At 44.3% G+C, this 26,910-nt stretch overlaps 1 protein-coding gene across 2 annotated transcripts; it reads left to right on the top strand.

The window, feature by feature from the left end:
- The first annotated feature begins 2,044 nt into the window (after positions 1–2,044).
- On the top strand, positions 2,045–26,872 carry LOC113444929 (aquaporin-3). 2 transcript variants are annotated; one of them, XR_015742420.1, is made up of 7 exons: positions 2,049–2,412; positions 15,084–15,210; positions 18,040–18,177; positions 20,346–20,464; positions 22,538–22,755; positions 24,694–25,148; positions 25,467–26,872. XR_015742420.1 is itself a non-coding variant. In XM_087927580.1 (6 exons), exons 1-6 carry the CDS (start codon positions 2,305–2,307, stop codon positions 24,860–24,862), a joined length of 879 nt encoding a protein of 292 aa, XP_087783706.1. In that variant the 5' UTR covers positions 2,045–2,304; the 3' UTR covers positions 24,863–26,872. The 2 variants fall into 2 exon arrangements, 1 of the variants encoding a protein (XP_087783706.1); XM_087927580.1 differs by having other exon boundaries at positions 2,045–2,412; positions 24,694–26,872.
- The last annotated feature ends 38 nt before the right edge of the window (positions 26,873–26,910 follow it).

Raw genomic sequence — 26,910 nt, 5'->3', positions numbered from 1 at the left:
TTCGAGGGAAGCCTCTGCAGCCTCGGGAGGCCGAAAAACAGGCTCGTTTCAGCACTTCCGGTATTTCCAGAAGGCCCATTTTTCGGCTGCCTGAGGCTGCAGAGGCTCCCCTTGAGCCTCCGAGAGGGCGAAAACGGCCTCAAATGGGCCGAAAATCAGCTGAGAGGCGCACACATGCGCAGTGCAGTTAAGTTTGGCTGGGGGTCGTGTGCCGACACAAACGGCTCTGTGTGACCCCTGTGGCACGCGTGCCATAGGTTCGCCATCACGGCGTTGTGGCAAGGATATTTGTCAAAAAAAGGTTTCTCTGGTATGTTGATTGTGATTGTCATAGCCACTATCTGGAATTTTATGGACAGGTTGTGCTAAGGAATCCTTTAAAAAAAAAAAAAGGTGTAATGTAGGACAACCAGAACATTAAAGAAAATTATTTTCTCCTGAGCAAATGGTTGTTATCAACCACAAATTGCCAAGCAGATAAGAGGCACATCTCTTGCTGAGAAACAATGTTCCATTTCTGGGAAGTGTTGTCTTGCTAATTTGCTGGAGTTATTTAAAAGCACCACGAAATCTATCATCAGAGAGAACTTTCCAGGAGAAGGTCTTTAATTTCTAAAAGCTTTTGACTACACCCTTCACCAAAGTCCCTGGATACATTTTACAGTTATGGAAGAAATGAAAAATTCTAGCTGGATGAATGGACCCCAAATGTACTTTTTTTAAAAAATTCTTTAAATATATCTGTGCTTTGGAGAATAAGTTGACACACACCCTCTTCTTTGTAGTAGCCCCTCAAATATTACTATCATGTCGCCCCATGTCCTTCTTTTCATCAAACTAGACCTTCACAATTCCAGCGACCGTTCTTCACGTGTTTTAGCCTCCAGTCCCCTAATCCTCCTGGTTGCTCTTCTCTGCACTCTTTCTAGAGTCTCAACATCTTTTTTTATATTGTGGCCACCAAAACTGGATGCAGTATTCCAAGTATGGTCATACCAAGGCATTATAAAGTGGCCTTAACATTTCATATGATCTTGATTCTATCCCTCTATCCATGCAGCCTAGAATCGCACTGTCAGCCTCCAGTGAGAATGAATTTCACTATTAAACTCTGAATTACGTCCAGAAATATTTGTTGTTTCGATCTGGAGAAATTGCTTGAGTGAGAAAAACTTCACAGGCAGCTATCTCTCCATAGATGGAGCTAGTGTAGTATGCATTAACACTTCATGTGATCTTTAAAAAATATTATTATTATTATTCATTAAAAAATCAATGTCTGAATAAACAGTCTGCTGTCTGGATACAATTAACTTTGAGAAATAGTAATAATGACAAAAACAATACTATTCATAACATTAATAACGAACACATCGTAAGAATAGCGTTTGCTTATCCACTTTCGTAAACCTGCCTTACATAATTAGTCATTCTTTTATGCTTTCAAATTTCTAACTTCTGTTTCTGTTAGCCATTGATAAAACAAATCCCAGGTTAAGAAGTGTTCAGTTTCTTCCTTCTCCTTGATTTCAAGTGTTAATCTACCCATTTCTGCCCATTCTAATATTATTTTTTTAAATTACATTTTCATCTGTAGGGATCTCTTCGTTTTCCCACTGGTGTGCAAACTCAGTTCTAGCTGCCGTTAACCTGTGTAAAATTAAACATGTATTCCCTTTATTGTATTTTTGCCTGATAAAATACCCAACAAAATATATATATATATATTGCTGGTTGATTCTTCATTCTGTCCCTTTGTTAATGTGGGTTGACTTTTATCCTAGGCTATCCTAGGTTATCCTGGGTCCGAGACCAGGTGGAGCTCTCCCTTCACGATCAGGAGGCTGTGGAGTTCGATCCTAGGTAGAAGCAGGGGGTTGGACTAGATGAACTCCAAGGTCCCTTCCAACTCGGTTATTCTGTGACCTTCAACCGGCTTAGGAAGGTTGGGAATTAAATTTGGCAACCGTCCAAACGCCCTGCTTGAACCAGGCAGTGACTTCAGTGTGAGTGTGTGTGTGTGTGTGTGTGTGTGTGTGAGAGAGAGAGAGAGACGTTGCTGACAAGAAGAGGAGAAAAAGGAAGAGAAAACCACACATCACTCCGTACAAGGCTGTGCAGTGGGTGTGTCGGGGCGTGGGTGTGCACCAGCGGCAGCCACAGGGCAAAGGAGCACACGGGGGAGGGTGGATCCAGGACATCTCCACCTGCTTATAAGCTGGGGAAGGTCTGGATTCTGAACATGAGCCTCGGAGAGCTGTGGCTGAGAAGTTCAGAACCAGGCATCTGCGAACTCCAGGAGCCATGGGGAGGCAGAAGGAAGTGCTGTCAGTCATTGGATCGAGGCTGCGAATCAGAAATAAGTTGCTCCGGCAGGCCCTGGCTGAATGCCTGGGCACCCTGATCTTGGTGGTACGTAAATGGACGGGGGCTGGGTGGGGGAGAAAGAGGGGAGAAGGAGGGAGAGAAGCGAGAGGGAGAAAAAGAAGAGAGAAGGAGGAGGAAGGGAACTAGAAGGAGAAAAAGAAGAGAAAGGGAGGAAGAGAACTAGAAGGGAGAAAAACAAGAAGAGAAAAAGAAAGGGAGGAGGAGGAGGAGAAAAAGAAAGAGGAAGGGAGGAAGGGAACAAGAAGGAAGAAAAAGAGAAAGAGAGAAAGGGAGGAGGAGGAGGAGAAAAAGAAGAGAAAAGGGAAGAGGAGGAGGAGAAAAAAAGAGAAAGGGAGGAGGAAGGGAACAAGAAGGAGAAAAAGAAGAGAAAAGGGAGGAGGAGGAGAAAAAGAAGAGAAAGGGAGGAAGAGAACAAGAAGGAGAAAAAGAAGAGAAAAGGGAGGAGGAGGAGAAAAAGAAGAGAAGGGAGGAGGAGAACAAGGGAGAAAAGAAGAGGGAGAACAAGAAGGAGAAAAAGAAGAGAAAAGGGAGGAGGAGGAGAAATTATGATAGTAATGGAGAATGAGGAGGAGGAGGAGGATCAAGAGGAGAGGGGGAGAAAGAGAAGGAGAAGAAAGAAGGAAAGGAGAAGGTGAAGAGAGAAGGAGAAATGAGGGTTCGTGGTGGAGGTGGAAGAGGAGGAGGAAGAGGAGGAGAGGGAAAGGAGAAAGAGGAGAATAATGGGAGGGAAAAGAAGAGGGAGAAAGAGAAATGAGGGCAGCGGTGGCAGATGAGGAGGAGAAGAACCATGAAGAGGAGAAGGGGAAAAAGAGGGGAAGAAGGAGAGGAAAGGGAGAAGGAGGAGAAGAAAGAGAAGGAGAAAAATGAGAGAGAAAGGAGGAGGAGGAGAAAGAGAAGCGGAGAAATAATGGGTGTATTGGAGGTTTTACTCTCTGTGGCACAATGAAATGCCCTGATGGAGTATGGCAGAAACAACCTGGAATAATTCACTAAAGATCTCCTGCTCTGTTCACACAAGGCAAGATTCTTGGTTAGTGTTAATCTTGGTCTGTTTTTACTCTGGCTGAATATCTACCCTACTGACATCCAACCTGTTTGGTTAATTTTGGGTGGAAGGTACTGTTCTAACCTAGGAAATGGGCTTGCTTAAGAAGCAGGCTCGGACTGTTGTGTGAATGCAGCCAGCGACTGAAAATCACCGCTGAGGTTTTCTCACTAGTTGTGCCCATAGTGGATTTGCTTCCAGCAGCGATGAAGAGTTGAAAATCCTTTCAAAAATCGACTCTTTCGAACAGGCTAGCCTTGGGGTTTCACAGAGCTCAGTTAAGCACCGTTGAAAGGTTCTGTCTAATAAGAAAGTTTGCGCATTGGGTGTCAAAAAATTTGAATTTCTTGAAAGGGCTCTTCCAGCTTCTTCCAGAATTCAGATTGCTTCATATAGATCAGCGGTCGCCACCAGAGAGAGAGAGAGAGCGATGGAAAGAAAGAGAGAGAGAAAGGGAAGGAAGGGGAGAGAAAGGAAGGAAAAGGAGGAGAGAGAAAAGGGGAAAAGAGAGAGAGAAAGGGAAGGGAAGGAAGGAGAGAGAGCGCAAGGGAAGGAAGGGGAGAAAAGGGGAAAGAAGGAGAGAAGAGAGAGCAAGAGGGGAAGAAAGAGAGAGAAAGGAAAGGGAAAGAAGGAGAGAGAGAGAGCAAGGGAAGGAAGAGGAGAGAAAGGAAGGGAAATGAGGAGAGAGAGAAAGGGAAGGGAAAGAAAAAGAGAGAGAGAAAGGAAAGGGAAGAGAGGAAAGAGAGAGGAAGGAGAGAGAGAGAGAGGCAGGGAGCGGAAGGAAGGCAAGAGAAAGAAAGAGAAGAAAGGAAAGAAAAAGGGAGGGAAGGGAAGAAAGAGAGAAACACTGCTAACTTCGCAAGCTAATTCCTATGAATAAGTTGGGTCTCCTCCTGTTTAAGTTTTGTTTGAGAGCGATCACCTTAGTACCCCCACACATTCCCCAAACATCCCGTTTGTCACCGGTTGGCAACTTTGCGAGGTTTTGCACCTATTTATCAAGGACTACCTGTGGGCTTTGAGTCTCACTGGCCCAACTCCTTGGCCAAACTCAATCCATTGTCTCTAGCAAAGGATCTGGGAACCTTTGAGTATTTTAATCCCTCCCTGTAACATGAGTGGGGGATGAAATCTGAAGGGGTATAGGGTTTCCTGCCTAGGCAGGGGGGTGGACTAGAAGACCTCCAAGGTCCCTTTCAATTCTGTTATTCTATTCCATTCCATTCCATATTTTCTACTCTACTCTACTCTACTCTACTCTACTCTACTCTACTCTACTCTACCCTACCCTACCCTACCCTACCCTACCCTACCCTACCCTACTCCTACTCCTACTCCTATTCCTATTCCTATTCCTATTCTACTCTAGTCTAGTCTAGTCTAGTCTACTCTATTCCATTCCATTCTAAATTCCTAATTAATTCCTAATTCCTAATTCCTTTTCTATTCTATTCTACTCTATTCCTATTCTATTCTATTCTATTCTATTCTATTCTATTCTATTCTATTCTATTCTACTCTACTCTACTCTACTCTACTCTACCCTACTCTACTCCATTCCATTCTAAATTCCTAATTAATTCCCAATTCCTTTTCTATTCTACTCTACTCTATTCCTACTCCTATTCCTACTCCTACTCCTACTCTACTCTATTCTACTCTACTCCATTCCATTCCATTCCATTCCATTCCAAATTCCTAATTAATTCTTAATTTCTATTCTATTCTATTCTATTCTATTCTATTCTATTCTATTCTATTCTATTCTATTCTATTCTATTCTATTCTATTCTGAAGGAAGGGCGATTCTTTGTTTTCCTATTTTAAGTAAACTTTTCTGAGACCCTCGGAGAGAAGTGAACGATATTTGCAGACCACATTTGAGTCTGGGTTGCTTTTCCCACCCAGGGTTTGGGGTCTGAGCTTCCTCGCTCCATTGGAAGAAGGTGGGGAGGTGGGAGATCTATTCAAGGAATAGCTGAGATGTTTGCAAAAGCTGAAAACCAGCCACGCTGAAGAAATAGCAGGGCGTCGGGGCGTCGCGATCTCAGCCATGCCCCTGTGCACCGATGCACCCCACCGTTAACGCATTGTTTCTTTTCATCCTCCTGCTGCTCCCTTATGCAAAGCCATTCCTGGAAATTAATGGAGCCGAAGCCCATTATCGCAATCCTATTGGGTGCTGCCCAGATTCTGGGATAAGATGGGAATCTGTTTTGAATCTTGTAAATAAATCTACGTGAAGATTTGAATGGGGTGGTTGGCTTGCAGACGTTTCGTGGCCCGGCGGGGGAAAATCATCAGGGATAGAAAGGAGTGGGGTTTGCGAAGAGGAGGAGGAGGAGGAGGAGGACTGTAAGATTCTAGATACTCCATCCTAGGGCACGCAGGGAGGAGAGAGGATCAGGGTAAAACGTGGTCTGCTTGGGAGGAGAGGGCCATGATCGCCTTCGTGGGTTGCAGGTGGGAGATTTGCATAAGAGTGTGGACCTGCGTGCTAACAAACGCTGGAGACAAATTAGTGTTTTATTCCTAAAGAAGGTTTATCTTGGCTGGCGTTCTTCCAACGGACTGTCCCTGGTTATCTTCCTGAAGTTGGCAATTATCTATCCTGGTTTGTCATGGAACTTTTATTCAGTGCGGTTTGTTTTTATTTTTTGCTTCATCATCATCTCTTTGACTGTGAACAGTGTTTCTTTCCTTTGAAATGTTATTTTGAAAATAGTTTGCTCCTCCACTGTGAACAATTCAACAGTGAAGCCAAGTGGAAGGTATTAAAGGACTTTTAGTTACGTTTTGGGTTTTGTTATAATTCTGAGATACTCTGGGTCATTACAGGAACATCATCAGTGCTAGAATAGGTGAGTGGATGCTCTCTGTTTATATACTAGAGTTGGTGTGAATGTTCTTGATAATTTCTTGATTGGTAGCCAACTCAGAACAAAGAGCAAACCCCAATCCCTCTTCTATCACTGAGGGCATTGCTTAGTTAGACTATAAAATAAGAGAGTTGGAAAGGCCCCTCAGATATTGCATAATTATGACATAATAAGTAATCATTAATAAGTATTATTGTATAATAAATATAGTTGTAAAGTACAATATAGTATAGTATAATTGGCCCATAAAACATCTGCAAGGAAATAACTGCACACAGAAAGCACCAAGCCCTCCACAAATAAAGCAATAAATAAATTTGAATCCCACTTATTCCTAAAACCCGAAATGGGAATTGTCAGCATAAAATCTTGTCCCAAAGTAGAAAATGCTACTGCCTATGATTTTCGCAGACAGCTGCATTTTGCTTAGTAGAACTGAAGGCACATACATGCCTGATAACTGCCTTTCTCTAAGTGTGAGCTTCAACAAGGCTAAAAGTATGCATAAACCTGGGTGAAGCATTATTACAAAACGAGCTCCAAAAAACCCGCCACATTTTCCATTTCTGGATTTTTAAATCCAATTTTAAACTGTTTCAAGCAATGTCAGGGGAATTAAAGTTGAAAAGAAAGAAGGAAGGAAGGAAGGAAGGAAGGAAGGAAGGAAGGAAGGAAGGAAGGAAGGAAGGAAGGAAGGAAAGGGGAGGAAGGAAGAAGGAAAAGAAGGAAGGAAGCAAAAGAAAGAAAGAGAAAGGAAGGAAAGAAGGAAGGAAGGAAGGAAGGAAGAAAGGAAAAGAAAGAAAGAGAAAGGAAGGAAGAAGGAGAAAGAAAGAAAGAGAAAGGAAGGGAAAAAAGAAAGAGAAAGGAAGGAAGGAAGGAAGGAAGGAAGGAAGGAAGGAAGGAAGGAAGGAAGGAAGGAAAGAAAGAAGGAAGGAAAAGAAAGAAAGAGGAAGGAAGGAAGAAGGAGAAAGAAAGAAAGAGAAAGGAAGGGAAAAAAGAAAGAAAGAGAAAGGAAGGAAAGAAGAAAGGAAAGGAAGGAAGGAAAAGAGAGAAAGAAAGGAACTAAGAAAGAAAGAAAAAGAAAGAGAAAGGAAGGAAAGAAGGAAAGAAAGTAAGTTCAAAAACCAAAGTGTAAGTTTTAGAGGGTTGTGGGGCTTTTTGGGGCTGTGGGTGTTGTTTGTGGGAGACACTGCTCCGCAGGTTGAGACACTCTGCACATGGCCTGGAAAAATTCTCACCCAGCTCTGAGGAACATACTCTGGGAAAGCTCAGGGGAGAAAGAAGGCCCAGCCCTCTGGATATATGCTTCTGACATCACGCTCCAGTTGATTTGATGGATAACCATAGCTGTCCTCAGCTTTCACCCCGGATAATTAACTGGCAATCTGACAAAGAAAGAAATATTTGGTTAGCAACAGGGCGGCAATAAAATTATCTCCTATCTTTGGTAATAAAATTATCTCCTATCTTCCCCGAAGGCCAAATTCCTAAAGAGCCATAAGGATTGTTCCATGGGCTACAGCCAAACTGCTTAAGTAATTTCTTACGTCTCTGCAAACAGCAGTTTGATACCATGTCCTCTTGCTGAAGCCCTCAGCAAACTTTCTTTGTTTCTGGGTTTGCTCTAAACATTTTTTTAAAAAAAATATTTGATTGATTAAATTATTAAAACATTGGACATGGTGTGATCTTCCTGACATTCCTTTTTGCCATGCGTACTATAATTTATGGTACAGGTCTTACATACATTTCTACATTTTGTACAGTTAACTTATATCCATGATCTTATCAGTCATTTTCCACTCTACTTATTTATGTAGCCTCATTTACCCATTCTACAAATCCTACTCATTTTTTTATCCTGGGTCCTTCCTTTCTGTTCCCACCATTGATAAAAATTTATTCCATATCTTGTAATATTCTGTCTTATTTTTGTTTTTCAATTCCAGAGTCAATCTATCAATCAGTATTTTCTTTATCGTCTCTTTATTGGGATTTCTCTATCTTTCCGTTGAGCAAAACCCATTCTTGCTGCCGTGAAAATATGTACTATTAGAGAGGTCCCCTCTTTGCTATCATAATTCCTAGTAAAAATAGTTCCAGTTTGTATTCTATTTCCTGTCCTAAATATTTTTTTGAACCCCTTTTGGTCCTGAGTTAAGTCAGTTCTGCGGTCTTTACCGACCTCTGTAGATCTTGAAAGGTTAAAATGCCCATTAGGGGACTGGAGGCTAAAACATACGAAGAACGGTTGTTGGAATTGGGAATGTTTAGTAACTCGTTTAACAAAGAAGAGGTCTTGGGATGACATGATAGCATCTTCCAATATCTGAGAGGTTGCCACAAAAAAAAGAGGGGATCAAGCTATTCTCCAAAGCACCAGAAGGCAGGAGAAGAAGCAACGAGTGGAAACTAATCAAGGAGAGAATTAATCTAGAACTAAGAGAAATTTTCTAACAGTGAGGACAATTAACCAGTAGAACAGTTCTCTCCAGACGTTGTGGATGCTCCAACACTGGGAGTTTCAGTTTTATTTTCACAGCAGCACCAAGCAGCTTTAGTCCAGAACAGTTGAGCTAAGCCACGCCCAGGCTCCTTGCTGTCTCCTTGCTCACGCAGCAAATACTCTTTCAGTTTCCAAACAATCCCCAACTCTCTCACACACTGACAGGACATTAGCCAGATGAATGCTGATGGAGGCTGGTAGGCAGAGGCAGAAATTTTCCCCCTTATTTTCCTCCCCCAAAAGCTAAGTCCGATCACATAATTTCGTAGCGAAGCACAGGTATCGAGCTAGTATGAATATATCTGTTTGGAAAAAGAGTTCCAAAAGGATTGCAGTCTAAAAATTGCTTCTGAGTCTACTTAGAAGGCAAACTACACTGAATCCGCTAGGGCATTCTTTCTCAAGCTCTTTTAAGTTGTGTGTACTTCGACTCCCAGAATTCGGGAGTCGAAGTCCACGCAGCTTAAAACTGCTAAAGTTGAGAAATACTCAGTTCGGACTTAACGTTGCTGTAAGTTTGCACAATTATTATTATAATACTTTTGCAAAATCAGATTTCAAGGCCTCATTGTGCTTATTTGACATAAACCAAGCTTCTTTTCAGAGCCTCTAGGCACGGTGTTGTGTTGGAAAACACAACACCATGAAACTCCGGGTGAACGCCTGCTTCCTTGCCCAACCCTGGCACAATTATCCTGTCTCTAGAAAGATTTCCCTGGTGCCAAGTTTAATTAACGAAGATGCATATACGGGAAGATCCCTATCGCGTCCCCAGAAGAACAAAAGGAACTCTTGAAGGCTTGGAGGGGGAAAAGAAAAAAGAAAAAAAAAACCAGATTTTTATTTTTCAGGGTGCGCCTGATGCTAGGCTCAGAAAAGAACCGCTCCACCTCTTGGAGATGAAATCTATTAACAGCTTTTAATGAATTTGGGAGAACTGGAATACGGGAAGATTAATTTTGGAAGGAACCCACCTGGCTTCTTTGGCATTTTACGATCTATCCCAAGGCAGGGTTCCACAAACTGAATTCTGCAGGTGTTTTTGTCTGTGTTCCTCACTGCACCCCCTAGGCTAGGTGGGGCAGCTGTTGAAAGGGGAGATGGGGTGAGGGTGGGGGATAAAGAGGATTTAATGGCGGTGTTGCAAGCAGAGCTCCCAGGGTTCGTGTGGATACATGCTCCCCTCTTTCCTTGCCTCTTATTATTCTTATTTTGGGGAAGGGCGGTGTCACCCAGGATGAGTTCAACCTGGATCGAGACGAGGGGTGGGACCCAACGTTTGCTTTGTGACTGGCTTAGCCAACTCTTGGGTGACTCTTGATTTTGCTTCGTTTGGGCGCTTAACAGAACAACAGCAGCGGGATACCTAATGGGTGGAGAACGTGCTAGAGAATCCGAATTGGGCTGGGCTACAGCAAGGTTGGACAACCTTGGCAACTTTTTAAGACCTCTGGACTTTCAAGTCCACAGGTTGACATCTGGAGTTGAAACCCACCGGTCTTGAAAAGTTGCCCAAGGTTGGACACCCCTGAGCTAAAACCTTGAAGATGTTGGAAGAAATATCCATCTGGTTCAGTTCCAAACAGGGACAAAAGCCCCGGAGACAAAATGGAGGCTGGAAGACAAAATGGAGACAAAATGGAGGCTCTGATTGGAAAGATGGCTTAATGATGAAGCGGAAGCACATGGGTGATTCTGGGCAGCTGACCACGTAGAGTTGAGAGTGGCTGGGTTTTTATACCTTCTCTTGGGCTTTGCGCTTGAGCTTCCTGTTCCTGTGCAAGAACATGTATTCTCTGCGTCTGGCCTCTCGTGACTGTGGGGATGGTGCAATAGTCGTAAGTGTGAAAAATGGTCACAAGTCACTTTTTTCAGTGCCAGAGTAACTTTGAATGGTCACTCCAGACAAGCAAAGTACCAGCAAAGGAGTGGCGGGGGAACGGGACTCCAGAGACGTTTCTGTGAGACAGGAAATCTAGTCCTGCCAAGAATATAATAAGAGTTAACGGAGAGGCAGTTTCTGTAAGCAACACCAGAATGTTTCCTTCCTGCCTTCCTTACAGGATTAGGCCAGTAATTTCTTCTAACAACCGGTTCTCCAAACTGCTTAGAATGTTAACAACCGGTTCTAGCGAATAGGTGCAAATCTGTAGAATCCCACCCCTGGCTGTCTCAGGGATGGATACTATGAAAGTTTGCATCCTGGGAGACAAAGAAATTGGAGTCAAAAAAGGCACGAGCCGCTGAGGAGTGCAGAAATGACATTCTTTCCTAGCCTTTTCCAGGGAGCTGGGTAAATGGATATAGTATAACTTTGTTTGAACCCAGGATCGACTCGTTCTTTTAATTGGTCTCCAAGGACCACCTGAGCATAAAACTAACACGGAGTTGAGACCTGAAGAAGCAGGACTGATTTTTATTTTCCTGCCACAGGCCAACTTTTTTTTAAAAAACAAAAACCCTTTGGCCCAGTGGTGAGATTCAAAAATTTTTACTATCAGGGCGTGGCTTGGTGGGCGTGGTAGGGCAAGGTTACTGCAAAATCCCATTCCTTCCCCACTAACCTGCTTTCCAGCTCCATTCTCCTGTTCAGGGCAACTAAATACCCAGCCAATCAACTGGGACTCGGGAGGTGGAGAATAGATGGGGCGGGGCCAGTCAGAGACGGGATTTGCCGGTTCTCCGAACTACTCAAAATTTCCGCTACCGGTTCTTCAGAACTGGTCAGAACCTGCTGAATACCACCTCTGTTTTGGCCCATTTAACAATGCATAATCGGAGCGTTGAACGTAGCAATGGCTTCCCAAGGAGATTCTCTTTCTTACGTTGTAAAAAGGTCCTGAAAAGATTTCCAAGTGAAGATGGCACAGAAAAAGGGAAGAGACTAACTTCCCAGGCACTTGGGCAAAACCTACTCGCAGTGCGGGACTTGGTGCATTGATGTGCATTTTGTAAAGCAGCAGATCAAGAGGAAGGCAGTGAATTCATTAGGATAGGGAGGAATGAATTATAGGCCAAGATAGAACCTAGATAGAAGATAGATAGTAAGGCCACGCCTGGACAACTGCATCCAGTTTTGGTTACCATATTATAAAAAAAGAAGTTAAGACTTCGGAGGGGGGAAAAAGTGCAGAGAAGAGCAACTGAGATGATTAGAGGGCTGAAGGCTAAAATATATGAAGAACCGTTGCAAGATATGACTAGCCTAACAAAGAGAAAGATTAGGGGTGACATGATAGCAGTTTGCCGACATTTGAGGGCTGCCCCAAAGAAGAGGAAGGGGTCAACCTATTCTCCAAAGCGCCTGAAGGCAGGACAAGAAGACAGTAAATGGAAACTAATCAAGGAGAGAGAAGCAACCTAGAGCTGTGACAGTGAGGACAATCAACCAGTGGAACTGCTTGCCACCAGAAGTTGTGGGTGCTTCAACACCAGAGGTGATATTCAGCTGGTTCGGACTGGTTCTGGCATACTGGTAGAAGAAATTTTGGACCAGTTTGGAGAACCAGCAAAACCCACCTCTGACTGGCCCCACAGCCTCCCTTTCTCATCCTATATTCTATTGATTTTTTAGCTGAGTTGATTTGCCTCAGCGGAGCTAAAAAAACAGCTCCCCTCACGGAAGGCGATCTTTGAGTGCAGAACTGGTAGTGAATCCCACTACTGTTCAACAGTACAGATTTGAAAGAACAGATTGGACAGCCCTTTGTCTGAAATGATATAGGCCAGTGATGGCGAATCTTTTTGTTGCGGCGTGCCGAAAGTGTCTGTGCGCGTGATAGCGTGTGTGCGCATGCCGGCACTCACAATGCAATGTGTCCCGTTCCCCCCTGCGCGTGCACGCGCAATACCCTCTCCACACCCTCTTATCTGCACTGCGCAGGCGCATGCCTCCCAGCTGATCTTGGGCCTGTTCGAGGCCTTTTTTGTCCTCCCGGAGGCTCGAGGGAAGCCTCTGCAGCCTCAGGAGGCCGAAAAACGCCCCTGTTTTGACACTTCCAGTATTTCCAGAAGGCCCGTTTTTCGGCCTCCTGAGGCTGCAGAGGCTTCCCTCGAGCCTCCGGGAGGACAAAAACGGCCTCAAACGGGCCAAAAATTATCTGAGAAGCGCATGCATGTGATGTGCAGTTAAGTTTGGCTGGAGCTCACGTGCCCACACAAATGACTCTGCGTGCCACCTTGGTTCACCCTCACGGGTATAGGGTTTCCTGCCTGAGCATTGGGTTGGACTAGAAGACCTCCAAGGTCCCTTCCAGCTCTCGTTATTCAGCTCTGTACGATTTCAGTCTCGGCCCTTTTCCAGATTTCAAGTTTGCACCCACCTTTGATTTATTGCTCAATTGTGCACGCCATTCTTCTTTAGCCTTTCTCAGATTGCACAACCATTGTTTTTTGACAGCCTGATACACGACAGCTTTGATTAACTAAGCTTCTTTGGCAGTTTTCCGTCCAGCCCAACTGGGCCTTGTTGTCATCGCTGTTGCACCAAAGTCAAACGTATGGAAGGGCGCCCACGGGAAATCTTATCCTGTCCACGCCTTGTACAAGGAAGTCCTTTATCACATTCTTTTTGCTATGTATTATGTCAGACAATAATCTTATTTTCTTTCAAATAAGATTATCGTCTGACATAATAAACGGCAAAAAGAATATGATTCAAAGTCCTTTTTTTTTTTTGTTTAAAGCTCAAGGACAAACAGCTATTTTTTAAAATCCTCTGCTACAAGGAGTGAAATTTAATCTCCTGGTCAGGAGGAGGAGGAAGAAAGTAACCTGAGAGCAAACAAGACTTTGATTGCATAAGAACCTGAAATAAAATGGAAACTCCCCCCCACTTTCTTAGTTACTTAAAAACTCTCCGTAAATCCTTTGTGGGTAGACCTTTTGACTACAATGGAGCACAATAATTCTATGGCTAAGTGAGATGGTGGGTCAGTGAATTTGGCTCCATTGTATGACCCTTCCTGGACACCGTTGTTTAGTGAATCAATGCAGCTGTTCAATGAACCACACAGTTGTTACATGAATCCGGCGTACGCATCGAACTTGGCTCCTCAGACGGTCGTAAAAGGGGGATCCCGTGACCCAGGGGACACCGTCATAAACATGACTCAGTTGCCAAGTATCAGAAATGTTGATCGCGTGACCATGGGTATGCTGGAAATAGCATAAGGGCCAAAAAACCCGGTCATGAGTCACTTTTTCAGTGCCAATGTCAACTCATAAAATATTTCTATGGTTTTTTTTTTTTTTAAGACTTGCCAACAGAAAGGGAGTGGGGAGCAGTGCGGCAGCTTGGAAATCGAAAGTGCATTCCATAAATGTTTTCAAAGCTAGTAACTAGCGAGCAAAGTTTCTGCCGTGCAAAATTCTAACTGGAAAGCATGATTGATGACTCTGGGCTATGGACGTGTCCCATTGGAGAATATGAATTAGGATATACCCAGAGGGGTGGAGGGAAAACCAGGGTCGAGGGTGACAATGCATAATGTGTCTCAGAGTCGGCTACACCCAGGCAGTGCTGGACGTGTTAACTCCCAATAAATCCTTTGGAATTTGGCTCGAGACTCAGGATTTAAATGGGGGTAACTGCTGGAATCCTGGCAGCCATTGTATTTTTGAATGGTCACCGAATTAAGTGTTGTAAGTCAAGGACTATCTACATACATTCTATTGCTTGCTTTAAAATAAATATCAGATTCTAGCTCGATATCCGTGCTTCGCTACGAAACCAAGTGGTCGGACTTAGTTTTGGGGGAGGAAAATAAGGGGGTGCCTCTGCCTACCAGCATCCATTGGTATTTATTTGGCTAGCATCCTCTCAGTGTGTGAGAGAGTTGAGGGCTGTTTGGAAACTGAAAGAGTATTTGCTGTGTGAGCAAGAAGGAGACAGCAAGGAGCCTGGGCGTGGCTTAGCTCAACTGTTCTGGACTAAAGCTGGTTGCTGCTGTGAATTTGAAACTGAACCTCCTCGGTCACATGACCACGGGGAAGGCAGCTGTCATAACTTCGGATCATAAGTACTGTTGGAGGGGAGGTACTGTTGTAAGTTTGAATGGTCGCTGGGGGGAATTGGTCGTAACCCAAGGACCACCTGTAGGAACCTAGGTGTCACATTTTGCAATAAGAACTTGCCCCCAAATTACATTTTTATTTGGGCTAGTTAGGATTGCATAGAGCTGGGACCTTGGAGGTCTTCTAGTCTAGCCCCTGCTTTCCCGAGGCTTCAAATCTGGACATCACCGAGTTTCTTCCTTCTTTTCAGATGTTCGGCTGTGGTTCGGTGGCCCAACTCGTGCTCAGCAGAGGGACTCACGCCCGCTTCCTGACAGTCAACTTGGCCTTCGGGTTTGCCGTGACGCTTGGAATTCTGATTGCTGGACAAATCTCAGGTATGGCGCCCTGATGGATCTCACAGACACCTGTGGTCAGCCACTTTATGCACCACAAGACTGGCAGCAGTCAGACTGACATCCTCAGCAGTGCAGATTCTCCTTTTTCCCTTTCCTTCCCTTCTGTTTCCTTCCCTTCTTCCTTCTATCTTCCTTTCCTTTCCTTTCATTCACTTCCCTTCTCTTCCCCTTCTCTTCTCTCCCCTTCTTCCTTCTATCTTTCTTTCTTTTCTTTCCCTTCCTTTCTCTTCCCTGTCATCCCCTTCTTCCTTCTATCTTCCTTTCCTTCCCATCTCTTCCCTTCCATTTTTCCTTCTATCTTCCTTTCCTTTCCTTTCCTTTCCTTTCTTCCTTCCCTTCTCTTCCCTTCCTTCTCCTCTCCATTCCTTCTTCTCTTCCTTCCCTCCCTTCCCTTCCCTCCTCTCCTTCCCTTCTTCCCTTCTTTCCCTTCCTTTCCCTTCCCTTCCTTTCCTTTCTTCCTTTCCTTCCCTTCCCTCCTTCTTCCCTTCTTTCCTTCCCTTCCTTCCCTTCCCTTCCCTTCCTTTCCTCTCTCTCTCTCTTTCTTTCTTTCTTTCTTTCTTTCTTTCTTTCTTTCTTTCTTTCTTTCTTTCTTTCTTTCTTTTCTTTCTTTCTTCCTTCCCTCCCTTCCCTTCCCTTCCCTTCCCTTCCTTCCCTTCCCTTCCTTTCCTTTCCTTTCCTTACCCTTCTCTTCTCCACCCCTCTCCTCCCCTCTCCATCCTTTCCCTCCCTCTCTTCTTTCCTTCCATCATTTCTTGTTTCCTCTTCTTCCACAGGCAACGCAGAAAGGGCGCCTTGTTTAAAATGCAATGATTAAAAACGAGTGATGTACTAACTGCTCGTCCGTGCCTAATCCTTGTGAACCCCATTCTTAGCCTGGTTCGCAAGGGGAGGGTTCAGACAAACTTCTCCTTTTAGGCAGGCAGAGAAAGCGCGGTGTTGGCAAAGGGGAGGTTCGAGAGCATCCAGACAATGGGTTCATTCACTAACCCAGTTCAAGGAAAAATGAAGTTCCTTGTCGCCTGTTTTCCTTGGACGGCTCAATTGGGCCGTATCTTGGCATTCACGGCAAACCAGCCTGACACCAAAACACGCAGGCAAGGATTATGCAAAGGCCCGCGTTACACCCTTGTATCCCAGAGTCTCACCTGAGTTCAGTAGTCCTCAGATTATGACCTTAACGGAGTCTTTGCCCATTACGGTTGTAAGTCATGACAATTGCAAAGTGGCCTACCACGTGATCGACTTGATTTTATGATCCTTTAATGACCAAAAATTCAGCAAACACGGATGTCATAGAATGCATACTGTACTTGTTCACTGAACTTCACAGTCCGGAGCACTTTTAAAACCAGAAGTCAATGTCGTTTTCGGCAAAAATGTTGTAAATCAGGATTATGTGATTGTGGCACTCCATCAGACGAGGATGTAGTTCGGAAAATATTGGATTGTGCAGAGACGGATAGATTGACATTAAAAACAAAGGACAAAGAAGATACAGAATATTACTTAACACGGAATAGATTTTATGAGTGGTTAGAGATAAGAGGTGAAAATTAGATGAAGAAAGATGATTGCTATGTATGAACTAAATATAAAGAAGGTTTATAATTATAAATTATATATATCTATAAAAGTGAAATACCCCTCACGCATCATCACAAAATCTCCAGAACTGTAAAGCCTACAAACTTGAAATTTGGCACGTTATGTTCCTCTTGGCTTCTAGGTGCTCACTAAGAAAGGATTTTTCAAAATGACCATCAGAGCATTTAGAATATTTCCTATATTATTATTATTATTAACACGCTCTGATGCTAAGGAGTTCTACTCCCCCTCCCCACCTGAAAAGAAATCTCTTCCAAATGCAAAACACAAGCAGAGGAGAGGATTTTCAGTTTCAGTTTTGTTTTTACAGAACAGTTGAGCTAAGCCGTGCCCAGGCTCCTTACTGTCTCCTTCACGCTCACACAGCAAATACTGTTTCACTTTCCAAACAGCCCTCAACTCTCTCACACACTGACAGGACGCTACCCAGGTGAATACCAATGGATGCTGGTAGGCAGAGGCAGAATTTTCTTCCCCTTATTTTCCTCCTGCGAAAACTAAGCCCGACCACATAGTTTCGTGGCAAAGCACGGGTATCGAGCTAGTATGCCAATATAACCAGCAGAACTACAAATAAGCTAAGATAAAGAGAAATCTAGTTAAAACTATTCTGTTACACTATTACTATATGTTAATATTCCTTTTTGTTCTTTCTTTGCTTTGCTGTAAATGAGATGCCCTGACGATACGCTGTGTTAAAAAAAAAAAGGATTATGTGACTGTGGGTGCTGCCCGTGGTTTTACAGGCTACAATGGAGGCCACAATTTCCATTGCTAAGTGGAAGCTAATATTAATATTAATAATGATAAAGATAATAATAGCAATAATGATATACTGTTTACATATATAATAATAGTCAAAAATGTTTTATCTTTTAATTTCTACTTCTATTTTCTAACCACTGATCAAACAAATCCTATGTTGAGAAATATTCTGTGTCTTCCTCGTCCTTTATTTTTAGCATCAACCTATCCATCCCTGCACAGTCTAATTTCTTTTTGATTATGTTCTCATCTGTAGGAGTATCCTCCTTCTTTCAATATTGTGCAAGTACAATTCTCGCCGCTGTCAACACTATTAAATATGTATTCCCGTTGTTATAATTTTCTGGTGCTTATACCTAACAAAAAAACATTTCTGGTTTTAGATCTAAAACCACGTATATTTTACTTTTTGACATAACCGTGGGATATTTTTTATAGGTGGTCATTTGAACCCGGCGGTCACTTTTGCGATGTGCTTCATGGCTCGGGAACCTTGGATCAAACTTCCGATTTACGCCCTCGCGCAAACCATTGGAGCATTTCTCGGAGCGGGCATCGTGTTCGGCTTATATTTTGGTGAGTCAATTCAAGGACTTCTTTCTTTGTCGGTTCATGGGCCGGCCTTCTCCTTTGGCCTCCATCTTCTGCAAGGTGGCCCCAAGTTCCTTTCTTCCAAAGGTCTATAAAGATTCTCAAGTCTTGGTTGTCCCAAAGGTGCTTTTTTTCCCAAGAGGCGACTGGACTTTCTGGTTTTTCTTTGAAGACATTTCACTTCTCATCCCAGAAGCTTCTTCAGCTTCTCTGACTGGATGGTGAGAATGGAAGGATTTTATATTCCTTGCTGGTCATTTGCATCCTTTTTAGAGGGTCATTGAGGCCACTTGGTGGTTTATCTGTGTCCTCAGGGTCACCTGAGTGGTGCAAATGGGCGTGGAGTCTTCTTGGAACTGCTGAAAGGAGCTGCGTTGTGGACTCCACACTCATTTACACCACTCAGGTGACCCTGAGGACACAGATAAATCTCCAAGTGGCCTCAATGATTCTGTAAAAGGACACAAATGACCAGCTGTCTGCAAGGAATATATAGAGTCACCTGAATAGTGAAATGGTTCCTGAAGTCTGCAAATGTTTCCTCTGGAAATCCAGAGTGGATCAAAGAAAGAGACACAAATTATTTTTGTCCCAAAGGTGCTTTATTCCCCAAGAGGAAACTGGACTTTCTGGTTTTTCTCTAAAGACATTTCGCTTCTCATCCCAGAAGCTTCTCATCTTCAGCTCTGACTGGATGGTGGGGAAGGGAAGGATTTTATACTCCTTGCAGACATCTGGTCATTTGCATCCTTTTTAGAGGTTCGTTGAGGCCACTTGGAGGTTTATCTGTGTCCTCAGGGTCACCTGAGTGGTGCAAATGGTTTCTGTAGTCATTTCCAGAACCGATTTCCAGAAAGATTTCAGAGTACAGAAACCATTTGTAGGGTTAGGGTTAGGGTTAGGTAACCCTGAAATCACAGAGGAACCCTGAGGAACTTGCTTCCAAATTCCTGAAAACTATCTAGGTAGTTCATGTCATCACCCAAGGCTAGGAGGTCTATCTTAATGAGATACATCTCCCCATGCATAGAAATGGAGAGCTAGCATTCTGCAGCATGTCTGCAATAATCTTGAATTGATCCCCTGGGTTTCAGTCCCTTTCTCCTACTGGTGGGATCCACTGACAAATGACCATCAGATCCAGATGAGCTGAAAAAATTCAAATAAACAGAGAACAAATTCCACTCCCTTCGAGCACTGATGATGTTACCTAGTTGGGTCATGAAATGTCTGCAAGAAAACAACAAAGATTAGAGCGCACTAAAGACCCCACAATCCTCCTCCTCCTCTTCCTCCTCCTCCTTCTCCTCCTCTTCCTCTTCCACCTCCTCCACCTCCTCTCCATAAACCCCACTCCTTTCTAGCACTGATGATGTTCCCTAGTTGAGTCATAAAATGTCTGCAAGAAAACAACAAAGATTAGAGCGCACTAAAGACCCCACAATCCTCCTCCTCCTCTTCCTCCTCCTCCTCCTCCTCCTCCTCTTCCTCTTCCACCTCCTCCACCTCCTCTCCGTAAACCCCACTCCCTTCTAGCACTGATGATGTTCCCTAGTTGAGTCATAAAATGTCTGCAAGAAAACCACCAACCTCAGGGAGCACCAAGGACTCCACAGTTTAACCCTGAGCTACAAACATTTCTTTCTATTGAAACAAGAACCTTTTTGTTTTTCAAAGTCCCTATCTTATCTGCGTGGCGAAAGAAATGTTGAATTCATATTGGATTGCAAAGCATCTAAGCTGTTTGTGTCAACTCTCGTGGCCCTATCAGTTTTATTGATCCTTGTGGACATGAAAAGACGCCTTTGTTTAGCAGGGCAAGGTTCAAAACTTCTCATTGTGATAGGAAGAGTAAAAAAAAGCTGAATTATCTTCATGGGTATTCTCTGCGCAGGCGTGTCTGATAGTCAAAAAACATGAGGATTACATCTGCACGATCCAAGAGCTGTCTCATTTTTACCTGTGTTGCACACACGTAAAAAGACTTAGAATAACTTGATTGTCACTTTAAAATGTGCGTAAATTAAACTGAAAGTTCATCGCATATATCTCTCAAAAGGTCATAAAAAAGAAGCTTTGGATAAGCTTCTTTTGCAGTGATGGGTGAAGGAATTCTGGGTGGTTCAATTCTCTATTTTGATCCCTTTTTCCAGATGCCATCTGGGCATTCGGTGAAAACCAGCTCTTCGTTGTGGGCCCCAACGGGACAGCGGGCATCTTTGCCACCTATCCTTCAGAACACTTGAACTCCGTCAATGGATTTTTTGACCAGGTAAGGCACAAATGTCATATTTAGGGCCCATTAAGCAAAGCCTAGTTTAATGAAAAGAACAACTAGTGGGGTGACATGATAGGGGTGTTCCAATATCTAGGGGCTGCCCCAAAGAAGAGGGAGTCAAGCTATTCTCCAAAGCCCCTGAAGGCAGGACAAGAAGCAACGGATGGAAACTAACCAAGGAGAGAAGCAACCTAGAACTAAGGAGAAATTTCCTGTCGGTGGGAACAATTAACCCGTCACTGGAGGTCTTTTAAGATGAGGTTGGGCAACCATTTGTCTGGAATGGTAGAGGGTTTCTGGCTTTCCTTCAGAAGTTGTAGGTGCTCCAACACTGGATGGGTCAGGATTTCATGAGTTGACAAGTTGTTTTGACAGATTGGACACCCTTTGTCTAAAAGGTACAAGTGTGCAATGGTGTAGCTCGGGTGTAGGATGAGGGTAAAGGTTTGTTCTCTGAGCTTGTGGGTTGGTTTCCAAACCTTTCATTACCAGGCTAGGCAGGGGTGGGATTCAAATTTTTTAACAACCGGTTCTGTGGGCGTAGCTTAGGTGGTGGGTGTGGCTTAGGTGGTGGACGTGGCTTGGTGGCCATGTTATTGGCTGGGCGTGGCCAACTCAATATCACTCACATCGAGGCACACATCTCCTCGCCTGGCCTCTCATGACTGTGGGGATGCTGCAACAGTCGTAAGTGTGAAAAATGGTCATAAGTTACTTTTTTCAGTGCCGTTGTAACTTTGAATGGCCACTCCACACAAGCAAAGGACCAGCAAAGGAGGGAAAAATAACTCCAGAGAAGTTTCTGAGACAGGAAGTCTAGTCCTGCCAAGAACGTAATAAGGGTTAACGGAGAGACAGTTTCTGTAAGCAACACCAGAATGTTTCCTTCCTGCCTTCCTTACAGGATTAGGCCAGTAATTTCCTCTAACAACCGGTTCTCCGAACTGCTTAGAATGTTAACAACCGGTTCTAGTGAATAGGTGCGATAATCCCATCCCTGAAGCTAGGTAATATCTTCATCAGAGTTTAGGAGAAACTTAAACTCCCCTAAACTTAGCTGAAGATGTTCCCAACTTGGAAATGAAGCATTCAAAAACCAACCCACAAGCTCGGAGAATGAACCATCCTCATGGTATAAGATTTCCTGCCTGAGCAGGGAATTGGACTAGAAGACCTCCAAGGTCTCTTCCAACTCTGTCATTCTGTTAAGCCTCCTGAGATGACCGTAATGTTGGGACACTTAGAAAGTAAGAGTAGAAGACACACAGCATCATGGTGGATAGATGGCGTTAGATGGGACACCTGAAAAGGCAGGTTGGGGGCAGATCCTTCTGGAGAAGGTCTAAGTGTGTGGTTTAAGGTCTTCTGCCTTGGACAGTAGGTTGGACTAGAAAACCTTCAAGGTTCCTTCCAGGGGTGAGATTCAAAAATCCCAGCAACCGGTTCACTGCCTGGTTGTTGGGTGGACGTGGATATGGTGGGTATGGCCTACCAGAACTTCTAGGAAGGCCGTTTTTCACCTTCCTCAGAGTCTGGAGGCTTCCCTCAGGCCTCTGGGAGGGCTCTGGAGGCCCTCCAGAAGTCAGGAAACAGGCGTGTTTCCTGATTTCTGGTACTTCCGGAAGGCCTGTTTTCCCATGCTCCTAGAGCCTCCAGATGGACTCTGACTTATCTGCATTGAAAATAGGCCATGTGGAGACTCCTGGGAGAGGTGGGGTGGGGTGGGCGGGACCAGCCGGTCAGTTCAAATACCGGTTTGGTGAACCAGATGCAAATGTAACAACCAGTTCTCCCAAACCGGTCTGAACCGGTAGAATACCACCCCTGGTCCCTTCCAACCCTGTGATTCCATATCTCATCAGTAGCTTCCTGGGATGTGAAGTGAAACTCGGTCAGGTCTTTTCAGCAAATTTTGAGGGGAAATTCCAGGGCTGCAGGATAGACAGGTATGGGAATGGCAAACTGCTTTGGTGTCATTGTCAAGACACTCACAGGAGTTGTGAAGACACTCTCAGAAGAATTCCTACTTCCTTGAGGCACCCACTTTTTAATCTTCTTTCTTCTCAGTTCATTGGCACTGCGGCGTTGATCGTTTGCGTCCTGGCCATTGTGGACCCGTACAACAACCCTGTGCCTAGAGGTCTGGAGGCCTTCACAGTTGGCTTCGTCATCCTGGTCATTGGGACCTCCATGGGCTTCAACTCCGGTTATGCCGTCAACCCGGCCCGAGACTTTGGCCCCCGTCTCTTCACCGCCATTGCTGGCTGGGGTACCGAAGTTTTCACGTAAGTGCCTTTTGCGGCTGGACTGAACTTTGAGAAGGAGGTTGGACTAGAAGACCTCCAAGGTCCATTTTCAACTCTTCTATCCTTCTGTCCTTTCGTTAAACGATATGAAGAACCGTTGCAGGAGTTGGGCTTGGCGAACCTAATGAGTAGGAGGGACGTAAGAGCAGGGTTCCAGTTTTTGAGGGGCTGCCACAAAGAAGAGGGAGTCAAACTATTCTCCAAAGCACCAGAAGGCAAGAGAAAAAAAAAAAAACAATGGATGGAAACTACTCAAGGAGAGAAGCCATCTAGAACTAAGGAGGAACTTCCTGACAATCAACAATTAATTAGTGGGACAACTTGTCATCCAGAAGTTGTGGGTGCTCCATCACTGGAAGTTTTTCAGAAGAAACTGGACAGCCATTTGTCTGAAATGGTATAGCGCCATGATAGCGAACCTAGGGCACACGTGCCACAGGTGGCATGCCAGAGCCATTTGTGCCAGCACGCGAGCTGCGGGCAAACTTACCTTACTGCGCATGCGCATGCCTCACAACTGATTTTCAGCCAGTTTGAGGCCTTTTTTGGCTTCTCAGAAGCTTGAGGAAGGTTTCTGCAGGCTTCGCAGGCTGAAAACTAGGCCCGTTTCATCACTTCCTGTTTCTCCAAAAATACCAGAAGTGACTAAATGGGCTTAATTTTCGGTCTGCAAAGCCTGCAGAAGCCTGCAGAAGCCTTCCTCAAGCCTCTGGGAAGCTGAAAAGGGCCTCAAACCAGCCGAAAATCAGCTGTGAGGCCCAATGCAGGTAAGGGTGGGTGGGTGCGCACACATGCGTAGGGGGTGTACGGGGGCACGCATTGCCTTCTGGGTGCTGGCACGCAAGCGCGAGTGTGAAAGCGCGCGCACAGGAGACCAAAAAAAAGGTTAGGCCCAAAAAGGTATCAGGTATCCTGCTTGAGCAGGGGGCTGGACTAGAAGACCTCCAAGGTTCCTTCCAGTTCTATTCTGATGGATGGGTGTCAATTGATCAATGTTTGGTGTCAAGGAAAATCTCTAGAAGGCACAGGCGATGGAGACAGGGTGTGGAATCGAGGAACAATTCCATTGTTAATGATTGCCCAATCAATCATAGATGCTATTATTTTGCTGGATCCTGGCCAAAAGTGGATACGCAGGGATCCTAAAATTCACGTTTGGTTGTACAATTTGGTGGAAAGAGGAGATAGTTCAAAGTCTGTGGTGTGGGGGTGGGTGGGTGGGAAGGAAAACTGACCTCCTATGACTTTAAAAAGCACGAAGAGAAATAAGTCATTGAGGGAGGTGCGTAAAGAGGAGCTATAAATGTGAATTCCTTGGTACTCTCTGACCTTCGTGGTTATGGAAGGAGGAGGAGGAGGAAGAGGAGGGAAACTGTGGGGTCCTCGGTGCTCTCTGAGCTTGGTTGTTTGTTGGCAGAGGTTTCATGACCCAACTAGGTCACGTCTTCAGTGCTACTGATAGTAGTGCTGCTGATACTGGTAGCACTGATGATGTGACCTAGTTGGGTCATGAAATGTCTGCAGGAAAACAATCAAGCTCGGAGAGCACCAAGGATCTCACAGTCCTCCTCCTTCTCCCCTCCCTCCCTCCCTCTCCTCCTCCTTCCCACAAACCCCACTCCTTTCTAGCACTGATGATGTTACCTAGTTGGGTCATGAAATGTCTACAAACAAACAACCAAGCTCAGAGAGTACCAAGGACCCCACAATTCCCTCCCTCCTCCTCTCCACAAACTCCACTCCCTTCTAGCCCTGATGATGTTACCTAGTTGGGTAATGAAACATCTACAAAAAGGCCATCCAGCTCAGAGAGTACCCAGGACCTTACAGTTCAGCCCTGAGCTACCAATATTGTCTCCTCTTGACCCAGCCAACTGCATGTCCTCTCACCGTTTCTTCTGCTTGTATCTCTTACAGGACTTCTGGACACTGGTGGTGGATCCCTATAGTTGCTCCCTTCCTGGGTGCCATCGCAGGTGTCTTGGTCTACCAGCTGATGATAGGTTGCCATGATGAGCCCCCTCCCGAATCCAACGATGAGGAGAGCGTCAAGCTGTCCAATGTGAAGCAGAGGGACAACATCTGAAGTTACGCACTTGCTCCCTGGACAATTTTTTTTAAAAAAAAAAGATAAAAAAATTTAAAAAAAATGAAAAGAACCAAAGAAGAAAGTCAAATGTTCACCCAATAGGATTTTGGAGTCTTCTTCATGCTTACTTCTTTGTCTACCCTTGATGTGTGTTTTTTGTTGTTGTTAAGGCAGCTTTCTCCCATCAGGTTACCTTCAGGTGTTTTGGAACTAGAATTCCCAGGTTCCTCTTTCAACATGCTAGCTGGGAAGGATGGGGATTGGAGGCCCATCCAATCTGGAGGTCACCAGGTGGAGGGAGCTTCAGGGGAAAGTCCATGTCTACCTTTGTTAAGGCAGCTTTCTCCCACTCCAGTTCTTTCTGGAACTAGAATTCCCAGGTTCCTTTTTGATCATGTTGGCTGGGGAAAAATGGGAATTGCAGATCTGGAGGTTACCAGGTGAAGGGAGTTTGCCTGTGAATGTTGATGTTCTCTATTAAGGTAGCTTTCTCCCATCAAGTTCCCTTCAGATGTTTCAGAACTAGAATTTTCCAGGTTTCTCTTGGAGTTGACCATGTTGGCTGGGAAGAATGAGAATTGCAATCCCGGCAGACCTGGAGCTCACCGGGTGGAGGAAACTGCCTGTGAATATGCATATATCTTGTTGGGGGATTATGATCTATCTTGGCTTGTTTTGAAGGACCCACCTGACCAATAGTTCTGCTTCCAGGTGGGATATTTTGGCTACTTGGGGGCTCCTCTTTTACTACATCATTCCTAACAAGTTTGCTCTTTTGGTGCTCTCTGTCGCTTCTGCTGCTTTTGGCACGAGATGGGTTTGGAGGGTATGGGTTCATCTTTGTAAATACATTTTGGGCTGCGGTTTGAGAGAAGGATGGGGGGGAAAAGCTATTACAGCTGCTGTGAACAGCTAGATAGTCTCAATCCACTCATTGATAAGGGCTGGATTTTCTGCAAGACATTTTGGGTGAAAGTCAACGATACAGAATAAGACAGTTGGAAGAGACCTTGGGTTGGGTTGGGTTGGATCATTACCGTATGTCTTTCTAGACAACTAGAAATTTGTCTTGATTATTCTAGACAAATGACCTTCATCCCAGTTGTTTAGTCTTTTGCTCTCTGAGAAACCGTGTACATTTAATTCTTGCTTCAGCTTCTTTTTGTTCATTGTTTTAAACGTGCATTTAGGAAAAGATCTTCACATAATTACTGCTACCCTGTGTCGTTCACACCCAAGGGATTGAAGTCATAAGCAGACTATGGTGGGGCAAGATTGAGTGTTGAATTTGGGCCCAGGATATTTTTAATGCCCAATGGATAGCGCAATCAGAGCTGGGAAGAAAACCACGCACAGATTAGTAACATCATGCAATACCTCCAGTTATTTGAGAGCCAGTTTATTCTAGTGGTTAAGGCAACAGGCTAGAAACCAGGAGGTGGTGAATTCTAGTTCTGCCTTAGCTATGAAAGCCAGCTGGGTGACTCTGGGCCAATCACCAGGGGGCTGTGAGTTCTAGTTTCTACTTTAGGCCCAAAAGCTGGTTGAATGACCTTGGGCCAGTCATTCACAGGTTGGTTGTTGTGGGGAAAAGAGGAGGAGGAGGAGGAGATATATTCGCTAACTGGAATTATTTGTTAATATAATACAGGCAGAATACAAATGAAATCAATAAAAATTTATCTGGATCCATCCTTTCAAAAAAAGGCACTTCCACTGAAGCCATGTAAGACACACACACAGACACACGGAGAAAACTTTATATTGCCAGTGGGATACAAGCTTCCTTAAATTATGGATTTCCCAAACAATCTGTAAAGTTTAACATCTGTACTGTATTTCCAGGTATTTGTTTGTTTTTTTTAAAAAAATGAAATTAATACACCTCTTGTATATTGGCTGTCATTGTTTTGCAGTATTTGTAAACAGGGCTGTAATAAATAAGGCTGGCACTGCAAATGCCACTGTTTGATACGAATGAATTAAATGGAATCCTTTGTATTTCTATTTTTGTGGAGTCCTTTGTGCTCTCTGAACCTGGGGGT

The sequence above is a fragment of the Pseudonaja textilis genome, chromosome 2 (genome assembly GCF_049901715.1).
Source record: "Pseudonaja textilis isolate UNSWEBS1 chromosome 2, rPseTex1.2, whole genome shotgun sequence".
Lineage (NCBI taxonomy): Eukaryota > Metazoa > Chordata > Lepidosauria > Squamata > Elapidae > Pseudonaja > Pseudonaja textilis.
The sequence above is the reverse complement of the archived record's forward strand: the minus strand, read 5'-3'. Positions and strand labels throughout refer to the sequence as shown.

What these genes read in the sequence shown, in the direction of transcription:
- LOC113444929 (XM_087927580.1), top strand. Translation starts at nt 2,305, where the DNA reads ATGGGGAGGCAGAAGGAAGTGCTGTCAGTCATTGGATCGAGGCTGCGA. An exon ending in GATTGCTGGACAAATCTCAG is followed by an intron (nt 15,211 to 18,039) that starts GTATGGCGCCCT and finishes TATTTTTTATAG; the next exon opens with GTGGTCATTTGAACCCGGCG. An exon ending in CGTGTTCGGCTTATATTTTG is followed by an intron (nt 18,178 to 20,345) that starts GTGAGTCAATTC and finishes CCCTTTTTCCAG; the next exon opens with ATGCCATCTGGGCATTCGGT.